General features: G+C 36.2%; 1 protein-coding gene across 2 annotated transcripts in view; it reads right to left on the reverse strand.

Annotated features, from left to right (window-relative positions):
- Positions 1 to 5090: 5090 nt before the first annotated feature.
- The window catches only part of MAP9 (microtubule associated protein 9), a 37731-nt gene continuing 30758 nt past the window's right edge, over positions 5091 to 12063 (reverse strand). For both annotated transcript variants that reach the window (XM_032413047.1, XM_032413048.1), the window contains exon 14: positions 5091 to 9212. In XM_032413047.1, coding sequence (XP_032268938.1) covers positions 9090 to 9212 — 123 coding nt within the window. In that variant the 3' untranslated portion in view covers positions 5091 to 9089. The remainder of the gene's footprint in view (positions 9213 to 12063) is intronic.

A 12063-nucleotide genomic window follows, 5' to 3' on the forward strand; every position in this document is an offset into this window, starting at 1 on the left:
AGTCTGAGGATTCAGAAAGAGATCCATAGGGCAGGGTATGGGGAAAGGGCGCTGAGCTTCCATGCCCTATCCCAGTGTGTTACTCTCCCCAGATCTCTACGTGTTCACCAACCTGGAAGCTCCCTAAACCCCATTCACTTGGGTTTTTATGGAAGCTTCATTACCTAAAACATGATGATGAAATCATCGGCCTCTGGCCGTTGATTCAACTTCCCGCCCCCTCCCCTCCCTGGAGCAGGACTGAAAGTTCCAACCCTCCAATCACGTGGCCGGGTCTCCTAGCAACCAGCCTTCCTCCTAAAGTACAGTCACCTTATTAACATAACAAAAGATACCCTGGTTGCTCTTATCCCTTAAGAGATTCCAAGAGTTATAGGAGCTCTGTGCCAGAAGTGAATACGAAATATTTATTTCTTATTACCACAATGTCGCACTTGTGAATCTAGGATTTTGTGAACCTACCAGCTATTAGCTCTGGAATACAATATTCAGTTTGCGTTTGTGCTTTGTTTGACAAACATTGATCTTCATAGGTATTTATTATTATGCAGAATTGGAGAATTGTTGGAAAAGGAGTGAGGAAAGTGGCACAGGGGCCAAGCAGCTTCCGGGAAGTGAAAACACAGAGATACTATTTTTTCATGACCCCTTGTCATGATGGACTGAAATGCCTCCTGCTCAATGTGGTGGGAAAAGAAGGCAAACAAGGCTTTCCAAACAGCAAGAGCAGTGCTGGTCGGCATCGAGGCTGGACTCGACACCGGGCATGAGTTGTCTTGGGATACCATTGCTTCCTGGGACAGATCATGGCCCATACTAATAAAACTTCTGGAACTATGAGTGTGCCATGGGGTTCTGTATGGTGTGTGCTAGTTAAAGAGCATGCGGGGCCAGACACAAATTTGGGTCAGTCGGCCACTCCATTCCCTAATCTCTTCACTAGGCTTGGAGACTCCTGGCATCCATCCCTGCAACCGTATGATCCACCTCCATATCCTGCATCCCCAAATCCGTCGCCTTCAAGCCTATCTGAATAAAGGGCATCGCCATCCATCCATTCACTCAGGCTGGAATGAAACCCTGATGCCGTTGTTGATTTTCACCCTCATACCTCATATTCTATCCATTAGAAACGTCTATTTCTCTACCTTCCAAACACATATCAAATCCAACCACTTTTTATTACCTCCAGTGCTACAACCCCAGACCAAGTCTCCATCAGTCCTTATCTGGGCTAGTATAGAAACCTCCCAACGGGTTACCCCTCACATAGTAGCCTGAGAGAACTTTTTAAAGTGTATGTCACTTCACTTCACCTCAACTAAAACTCTTCCATTGCACTTGGAATAACATACAGACTTCTTAAAATGGCTCAGACTCTCTATATAACCTAACCTCCTCTCTGGCCTCATTTCCTTCCTCTCTGCTTCTTGTTCACCACCCACCATGTTGGCATTTTCCCTCCTCAAAGCCTCTGCACTCAATGTTCTTGCTGCTTGGACTGTTTTTCCAACAAATCTTCCCAGGGTTGCCTTCTCATTTCAGGTCACAACTCACATGTTTTTTCTTCAGAGATGCCTCTTCTATCTTCCTGCTGAAAAGCAATCTTCCACAACGTGGTCATGCTCTATCACATTAAACTACTTTATCTTCTTCACAGTATTTATCAGAGACTGAAATTATTTTATTTGTATGTTTGCTCAGGTGATTTTTGTTTGCCTCCTCCTGACTTTACTGTAAGTTCCTTGAAAGCAGGGGTGATTATTGCCAAATCCCTAATGTTCATAGAAGAGTCTCACACATGGCAGCTTGTTCGCTGCTTGATAAATGAGCAGTTTTGCTATGGGACAATCAACATCTGGTAGCCTTGTGGAAATCACAATCACAAGCTTTAAAGGTGTAATTCTGAGTTCTAAATCTAGTAATGAGATAAAAGTAGCCACAGAGTGACCATGCCCTCCACTTACCCGGAATGAGGGCTCACTGTTGTGTCTAGTTTCAGCATCCACACTTGGTATATCTGAATTTAAGCTTTAGTTAATAGATTATTCTACTGAGTTTCATCCTTTAGACTGAATGAGCCAGTGAGCCCTGGCCTTGCTTGCTTGCTATCTTTCCCCACTCCCTCCCTCCTTTCCTTCATTCCTTCTTTTTTGTTGCTGAATAGTACCATAGGAAGGATACCAAGAAAGAAAGAAAAGATTTCTCTTGATAGGGCTCAATCTATTTAATTGTGAATTCTAGAATATATATGAGATTTTCCAACTTAATGCAGTCACACATACACATGCACACAGAGTTTTCCATTTTTAAAATTTTTGTTTTGTTTTGGGCTGAAAAAAAATGATGTAACATTTATTTTAAGCTATTTGCAATAGTTATCATACTCATTTTAAAGCCATTTTAATTATATATAAAATAATTTAGATAATTTTATCAAATAATAGGGTCCTTGTTCATATATGTACTATATAGTCACTATAAACACATATGCAGTCTTTTACATTCTATTTTTAACTTGCTCTTTTATTAGCCAAGAAATATTCATCTAGGCCCCACTGATAAAGTAGAAATACCAAGATGTGTAAAATATTGTTCTTGTCCTCATAAAGCTTTTAAGCTGGGGAAATACATACATTCATTCACCTACAAAGGTGAGACCTTCAATAACAGTTATTTAAGCAAGGAAACAGCGTAAAAAAGAAAGTAACTAAGTTACTCTGGGTATATGTAAGATGAGTAGGGATCACAGTGGATTTTCCCCAAAGGGAATCCATGAGCACCATAGGTTCATCAATTTTAAGAGTGAAATGGCTCTCTGTACAAAAATACAAGTGAACATTAATCAGTTTCAGAAAGGGATTGGTTTTTATTCTTTTTCAAACCAACAGATTTTCTTATTGTGCATGATTATTGCAATTCTACCACTAATCGTAATTTTGTTTTAAAAGCTTAAAAAGGACCCTAAAGCTTATCTCAAAATTAAGTGGGCAAGAATATCCAAGAAAAAAAAAAATCTGAAAGGAGGAGTTATTTAGGAGGTGTGGTTGAAATGTTTCTTTTCTTCTCAGTGTTCAATCTCGGTTTAAACCGAGCAGCTAGGACATTCCTCGAAACTGTAATTGAATCAAGGATGTGTCCTCTGGGATGAGCAAGTCGATCTGATCAGACCAAAAGAAAAGACATAGCTCTAATTAGGGGAGAAGTTTTCTCTATATCTCTCCTGTAGATGAATGAGTAAGCATTGTGTTTTGCTGTGAAGTTTTTTTTGAATTGTGGTAAAATACACGTAAGATAAAATTTACCATCTCACCCATTTTTAAATGTACAGGTCAGTAGAGCTAAGCACATTCACACTGTGGTGCAGCCAATCTCCATCTCCTTTCATCTTGAGAAACGGAATTTCTGTACCCATTAAACAACTCCCGTGCCATGTCTTGTAGTTCTGGCAATATAAAAAGGTTTCTAGTTTTGTTTAGGAAATTTCTTTTGTTTATTTATAGTGATGATGGGATCTGACAAAGTGATCCATGACGTCTTTCTTTTCTTGCACACACACCGCAGCGAGGTTAATCCTTAGAGTGAAACCTCCTGACTATCTCAAAGCCTAAGTTCCACATCCTTTGGCTTTCCTGACATTTTTTTTTTTTTTAAGAAAGACAATGCAAAGGGGGAGGGGGTGGAAGGGAGAGGGCCAGAGGGAGAGGGAGTGAGAGAATCTTAAGCGGGCTCCACGCTCAGTGTGGAACCCAATTCAGAGCCCCTCAGGACCCTGACATCATGACCTGAGCTGAAATCAAGAGTCCAACACTTAACTGACTGAGCCACCCAGGCGCCCTGCCTAACATTCTAATACCAGATACAAAGCATTTGACTAACTCCTTAAATATTATGAATTCTTTTTTCCTTTTATAGATTTAATGAGGTCCACCCTCTTAATAACAAAAGATTTTGTTACAAGAATGTTGGCTGTATTACTACTTACTATAGTAAACATTTATAAGGAAACAAATTGCCCAAAATAGGTTAAATTGTAGTTGCAGCATCAAAGATTATTAGAAAAAGCATAATAGCATGGAAATATGTTCATTATATATTGCTGAGTGGAAAACTCGGGTAACCAAATATATATAGAAACTCTGGTAACCAGATATATATAGAAATACAACACATATGATTACATGCATATATTCAAACTTCTTTTTATTCTTTAAAATAGAAAATGAGATCAAACTGCATATTTGGTTACCCGAGTTTTCCACTCAACTATATATATCTGTATATATAGAGAGAAATATAGAGATACATAGACGTATATATAGACATACAACACATATGTATATACACACAGGTAGTATGGGAGAGAGACAGAGACACAGAGAAAAAACAGAAAGAGAGAGAGAGAGGGAATTGTATCTCTATTTTCTTCATCCTCCATTTAATTCCAACTACAGGAAAAAATGCACTGGAAATTAAAAGCTGGAAGAGTACAAAATACGTTAACTATGATTATTTTGGGGAGATGGGAATGTGGGTTATTTTTGCTATTTGCACTTTTTAACTATTTGATAATTTTATAATTGCATTACTTTTGTAATTTGTGTAGTATTTCAAGTAAAAGAAAGGTTTATATCCAAATTTTCAGTCATTTAAAAAAATTTTTCAGTCATTTCTAGTAAAAGGCATATCAGCATAATATGATTATTTCAACTTTTTAAAAAAATTCTGGTGTACTTAGCATACAGTGTTCTGTTAATTTCAGGTGTACAAAATAGTGACTCCACAATTCTATACACTTCTCAGTGCTCATCATGACAAGTGTGCTCTTCATCCCCTTCACCTATTTCACCCATCCCCCACCCACCTACCCTCTGGTCACCCTCTATTCTCTATAGTTAAGAGGTGGATTTTCTTTCTTTCTTTTGTTTCTTAAATTCTACATATGAGTGAAATCATATGGTATTTGTCTTTCTCTGACTGGCTTATTTCCCTTAGCATTATACTCTCTAGATCCAACCATGTTGCTGCAAAATGCAATGATTATTTCATCGTTAGCCCACAGATAAAACTCATACCACATTTTCCAAAGTTATGAAATGAAATTTGGCACAATCAAGAAATAATGTCACCCAATAAAATAAATCTTGAATGGTTAACTTTAATTCAGCACAACATGAAGTATGCTACTAAGCAGCAGACATTAAATACATCTCCTCAAGTAATTCTTAAAACAACATCTTAATTTAATACCAATAATTTAGTTAACATTATACGGTTACATGTAACATGTTTCAAAATAATCAAATCACATAAAATTTTGAAGCAAAAAGAATTCAGGGAAGTGTTCAGTTAAGCATTTACATAGCATTCATTATTCTGTCAGCCAATGTACCTAGGAAGCAGGGCAATTGATAATATCTTTGCTTTGTGTAGCATGGAAGCATATGGGTCTAAATACCTGTTAATATAGCACTACTGAAATTAGAGCCAAGATGACATCAGGAAAATTTGTTTTCTGTACTAGTTTATTCTTGGGAACTACTTTGAGTAACATGCAATTTCTCCCATTTTGCGAAATTCCTTTTTTCCACTGTATCTTCACCTGTGACTCAGGGCTTGAGAAACTTCAGTCCTCCCCCACCCAGGAAGTAGTAGTGTAGGTGCCCAAAGAGCCTTGATCTGGTGGAGTAATGGAGAAGGCACTGGAAGAATAAGGGACCATCTGAGAGGATCACAATGAACCAAGTTGAAAATGACCATGGTTACAAAAGTTAGCGTGAAAAGTTTTACCAGATTCTCAAAATTGTGGAATGGTGGGCAGATTACAACTAGAAAACTGGACACCTGATCTCTAACTCCGGATTCTTATGGTTAGTGGTATGGGCTTGGACAAGTCAGAGTAGTCTTGTTCACCTTGGAAATAGGGTTTGGGCCAGTTTTATTAAAGTATTAAAAACCCTTCCAGATGCAGTTTTATCACTCTAAGGTAATACCACTGTGGACACTTAACTATTATCAGCTACTGCTTTGGCAACAGTGAAAAATATCGGTTTCAATACTATTAAAACAATAAATGAACCACTAACATTTTCAAAACATGATATGATACAAACCACTGAAAAACTGTTATCCCTGAATACTTCTTATCTTCTTTAAGAAAACTGCCTCTTCCTTCTGATCCAAAATGCCATATAGTTTCTCTTTATTTATGTAACACTACTTTCTGGGTTGCTATGGAAAATACATTGTGTCTAAAATTTTATTTTTTGTACTGATAAGTCAATTTCTCGGGAAATTCTTTTCAGTAATGTCTTAAAATATTCATTAAATTCTTATTTTCTTTACTTTGAAGTGTTGGCATTCAAGGGATCAATACAATTTACAAAACTAGAAGTTTCATCTGAAAACCTATAGGCTTTTAGTGTCCTTAATTTGAATTTGAATTCCCTCTTATTATAAATTAATGAAAACTTGATGAGCAAATATGTATATTGATATTTGATACTTTTAAGGACATATGGGGAACTCATACCCCTTACACAGATAAATACATTCAAGAGAATATTACCAGGCTTGATTCGCCTCTTCGGATCTCAGAAAGTAAATAGTACTTTACTTTCACCCAGCTCCTAAAATTCAGCTTTATTTCTGCTGCAGGAGAAGACAGGATTTCATTCAACTAGATAGCTGACCAGCATGGGTCGCTGTAAACTGGAAATAATATATTATTTATCATAGTAAGACAAACTTCCCCTTTTGAGGGAAACGACTTGCTGGGTCTTCTGCGAACACCTCAATTTCTCTTTTGATCCTACTTCACAAGCAGTGCTAAGAAATTAGTATTTAGATTTCTTTTTAGGAACTCCCTAAGATAGGTCACCTCTGTATTCTCCTTTGAGTGCTAGACTAGCCAGGAAAGCGGAGATTTCTTCTTGTATGCTAAAAATGTATGTCAAATAACCATTATGAACCGTGCCTATGTTAACTTTCTTCTCACATACATGAAGTGGGGAAATGCAGGGCTCTTGATAGGCAATAAATGTAAACAATGCCATATGCTTTAATTACTCATTTCATTCAATGCTCACAACAACTAAGAAACGATAATGGCAAGCTACTAAATATGATAATGAAGAAGAAAATAATTGGGAAGTTTAAGCAAATATTTAATATGATATTTATGACACATACATTTATGATCTCATGTCCCTGATCTTTCTTCCTTTTACTTTCCTGGAATTTGCAAATACCTTTCTAGCTCTGAATAGCTAATTCGATACCAGAAACAACGATTCATTCTGGTAGGCACCATATATATATTTGGTGAAAATGAAAGGAGCTAAATCCCATGTTGATAGTACACGTTGATGGTAACAGTTTCAAGTTCATGAAGTATGCTCCTAGTTCCTGGCAGTATAAAAAGGCTTCTAGTTTTGTTTATAAATTTAAAACAAATTTATCTGTAGCACTGATGTGATCATAGGAAGTGATCCGTGATATCTTCCTTATCTTGCACACACACCGCAGCAAGGTTAAGCCTCTGAGTGAAACGTCCTGAGTGACTATCTTAAAGCCTATGTTCCACAACCTGCTGGCTTTCCTGACATTCTAACAGTAGGTACAAGGCATTTGACTAAACCTTTAAATATTATGGAAACTTCTTTCATTTCATAGATCTAATAAAGTTCACCATCTCTAATAACAGATATTTCTTAAAGGAAAGATAATCTCCAGATAACAATACATGATATTAAGATCTGAGAGGTAAAATGTGTTTGTAAAGTTGATATAATATAGAGCATAAAAATGAGCATATTGATTCTGGAGGGAGAAAGACTTAATTCTAATTCCAATTCTGTCACATGCTAAATGTATGGCAAGTTATTTCTCCGAGTCTCAGTATTTTTTATCTGCAAAATAACACCTACATTGAATAACTGTTGTAAAGATAAGAAGTGACATTTGTAAAGATCCAGCAGAGGGCACACATTAGGTGCTTAATAAATAGTAATTATTTATTCTCATCCATCATTGCATGGCATCATTGGCTAAAGTAGTATTTCAGCTCTGAGAGCATACATTTGGTCTGTGATAAACTAGCTGAGCAGTTCAAGTACAAGTTCAATTAATATAAAGATATGCAGTGATCAAATAAGTAAATAAAGATTCTTTGGGCATTTTCCACAAATTGTCTTCCTATACAGCTGTCTTCTAAATATAAGCTATAAGACTCTGGAAAAAGCTAAGAGATCAAAAATTGCCTTTATCACCTTTATGGCTTTAGTCTGGAAAAAATTATTAACAGTGATAATGACCTTGAGCTCTTATGGAATTTCCATAACTACTGTATAAGTATATTCACTACCAAGAAATGGATATTTTTTTTTGGTACCACTGAAATAATAAAGTGAGATAGAATCTAGAAGACACATTTCAGAGGTCTACTCATTATAAAGTGCCTATGATTGTCACGTTAAGGTCTGGGACAGATAAAACTCATATTAAAACATAAGGCAAACTTTTTAAACAAAATGCCTTGATGATCTGAGTTCTACTGAACTACTGCCTCAACTGACTGAAACTCTAACTTGCACAGTTTAAGTGCAACTGCTCGAGCTTAAGATCAGTTTTGGGAGGAAAAAAATACACACACACACACACACACCCAGCGACAATTCCTTTTAAAACCTGAATCGATGCACACTCATTCAGATTCAATTATTTCAATGATTATAGTACCTAGATGGCTTCCTTTTCATTCTGGGGAATAAACACACTTAAATACCATGCACAGCTTAGAGAAAGTGACCATGGATCATCTGATTGTGAGGACTGTGAGGACATGATAAAGAGTCATTAGAATGGTAAGAGCAATCTGATTACTACTTTCTCATTTGAGGCAGTTTACCTACAGTCCAAAAAAATGCTTTCAATCATTTCACTGATTAAACTCCAAAGCATCTTTTCCATTGTCAGTGGAAATGGCTGGCATTTAATTAAAATAGACTCTTCTAACTATAACTAATTGAATAAATAGTGGCTAAAATGGTGAACTGATAAATAACTAAATAATGTAAAAATGAGAATCATCAAAACACTTTTGAGAACACAGTTCTGCTTGGAGGGCTCCAGGGAGGAAGTGCCTCATTTTCAAGAAAGGAATGACGTTTCTTTTGTTTTCGTTCAATTCTTTCCTGCCTTTCTTTCTTTTCCTAAAAAAAAATAGAAAACTATAAATTTATATACATATATGAGCACTATTTTCAAATCAAGTTGCTTGCTAAAGAACAAAGTAATCTATTATAAGACATTAAAATGTCACTTCCTATTTAACTGGTTATAAAGGAATAGTGGCTGAGAATATTGCTCATTTATAAGTATACTACCAACAGGTATTAATACACCACTTGATCACTTATTTTTTCATATTAAAAGTGATAATATTTAAACAAAATTATGAAAAATGGGAAAAAAAGACCTATAATTCTATAACTCAAAGAGTATAATTATGAGAAGTTAGTGATGTCTTTCTGAGAACAGATTCTCAGAACTAAATTTACTGGGTGCAAAGGTTGAATATGCCATGACAGCAGGGATACTTAAAAATTTTTATAAATAGTTGAAAATTAAGTCTCATGTTTCTTTGCTTCTTTATTATTAAGCTTGAGCACATTTTTATTTCTTTAGCCTTTTTGTGAATTTTTTTGCTCAATTATCTGGCTCATCTAACTATATGGGTATCAATGCTTTTAATGTTTGGCAATTTTATATTTTCATATGATAAATATTATCTTTGCAAAGCCAACATTTTATCTACATTAATTTTAGTCCTTTTTAGCAAAAAAAAAATTAAGAAATATTAATATTTCAGCCAAGACAATTGTTTAAACAATAATGTAATCAAAACCTGTATGCCCATCTGCCTTATGAAAAAAAAACAAAAAACGACCAATACTTTTGAAGGTCTGTGTTCATTCCTTCATCACACTGCTTCCTCTCCACCCCACTGAGGTAACCATTACTCTCAATTTGATGCTTAGCATTCCAGTGCATCTCTTCATACTTGTATTATAAATGTTATTAATCCCAAAACAAGTAATTTTGTTTTGCATGTTTTTATTAGAGTAAAAGGTAACACGCTATATATTTTTTGCAACTTCCTTTTTTATTCATCTTAATATCTCTAAGATCCACCTATGTGAATTATAGCTCTAGTTCATTGATATTCCATAGAATATTCATAGAATTCCAGCATGTCAACTTATCACCATTTGTTAACCTATTTTTGTTGTAATTGAAAACATGATGATTTTTTTCTCCATGTAAAGACAATACTATAAAAATCCCTGTTTGTTTCCTTGTACTTACAAGATTTTCTCTCCATGTATATACCTAGGAGTGAAACTGTTGGTTTTCTAGGGTATTAATATGTTCAACTTTGCTGGGAAATGATTTATTTTCCAAAGCAGCTGTAGGAATCCACCCTCCAAGCAGCACCTACACTGACTTTTTATGTTAATGCATTAATGATTTTAAATTCAATATCTGTTCATGTTTTCCTTTGTTATTTCTATAGCACTTCTCGGTTTAGAAAAGCATCTTATCCCTGTAAGACTTGATAGTGTCTTATTTTCTTTCAGTTCTTCTATTGTTTGGCATTTTATATTTAACGCTTAGGTGCTTTTGAAGTTTCTATTGCTGTTTCTTTGAAGTGATTTCATGCCCAAATGTCACACAAATAACCCAAGTTATAGTTTCCTTGCATCTATTAATTGGTGTCACTTTATTATATGGCACATCTTTACTTGTAACAGGTTCTGAGAGATCCGGGGGGGGGGGGGCCTATTATTTTACTGGTATTACACTGCTTTGATTTGTGTTCATTCATTCAACTGTTAAGCACTGAGATCCTACTGTAGGTCAAGCAGTATACATACTGGAGACCATGCATAAAGTGATTCTAAAATCCAAACACACAGATTCGGTCCTTGTCCCTCGGGGGATTTTCAAAACGGATAGTTAATAAACAATTAAATAAACAACAGATCATTTCAAATGGTGAGAATTTCTATGGAACATATAAAAAAGTTGTTGTGATTGTTAAAGAATAAAAGGGAGTACTTACGTTCAAAGAAAAGTGGATTCAGGGAAAGTCACTTCAAAGTGAGACAACGGGTAAGAGAAGCCCCTTGTGAGAGGCACTGAGGAGAGAGCATCCAAGCAGAGCGAACAGTATGTGTGAGGGCTCCGACATGTGGGAGACACATGAGATGTGAGAGGAAACGAGAGAGCCAGCGTGAGCCAGCACGACTCAAACTGAGCGGAAGACAGGAGAGGGTACCAGATGAGAAAAAAAAGGCAGGTGAGTGAGGTGCTGTGGGGCCTGCAGGCCACGGTAACATCTGGAACACAGGTTAAGAGAAGTCAACAGTGACACTGAGGAGGAAGGCAGAGAAATGAGAGACACCAGGGGAGCAGGGCACCCAGGGGAGAAGACAGTTGCCACAAGGGGAAAGCGACCACGCAGAATGTTTGAGAGGTCTGGGGAATGTAGCAGAAAACAACACAACTGGATGGCTAGATGGTTTGGCAAAACTAACTTTCCAAGCGTAGTTTCAGTATAGTGATGGTGAAAGAGACAAGTCCGGAGTGTGCTGAGGTGAAAAGGGTATGGAGAACCAAGAAGTGTAAATAAAAATTGTAGAAGTTTAGCTATTAAAAAAAAGAGCAGTGAAATGTGGAGCCACATCTGGAGGCAAATGAGGAATTAAGAATTATACATTTTGGAAAGTGATAGGAATAATCCAGGAGAGAAGAATGCTGGTTCATGGGAGAGTGGAATGGTAAATTTATATTTTACTGCTTGATGGAAACAGTCCTACACTTCATCTTATTTTGACAATATTATCATCCATATTCTCACATTTTTATTATACTGGATGAATTTTAGAACCATTTTGTTTCCCTGCACACACTCCCTTCAAAGAAATGACTATGCGAGGATTACTATGAAATTTAAACATTAATCCAGGAATGCTTGAAATGTTAGCAGTACTTGCTCTT

The sequence above is a fragment of the Phoca vitulina genome, unplaced genomic scaffold (assembly GCF_004348235.1).
Source record: "Phoca vitulina isolate PV1807 unplaced genomic scaffold, GSC_HSeal_1.0 scaffold14, whole genome shotgun sequence".
NCBI classification, from domain to species: domain Eukaryota; kingdom Metazoa; phylum Chordata; class Mammalia; order Carnivora; family Phocidae; genus Phoca; species Phoca vitulina.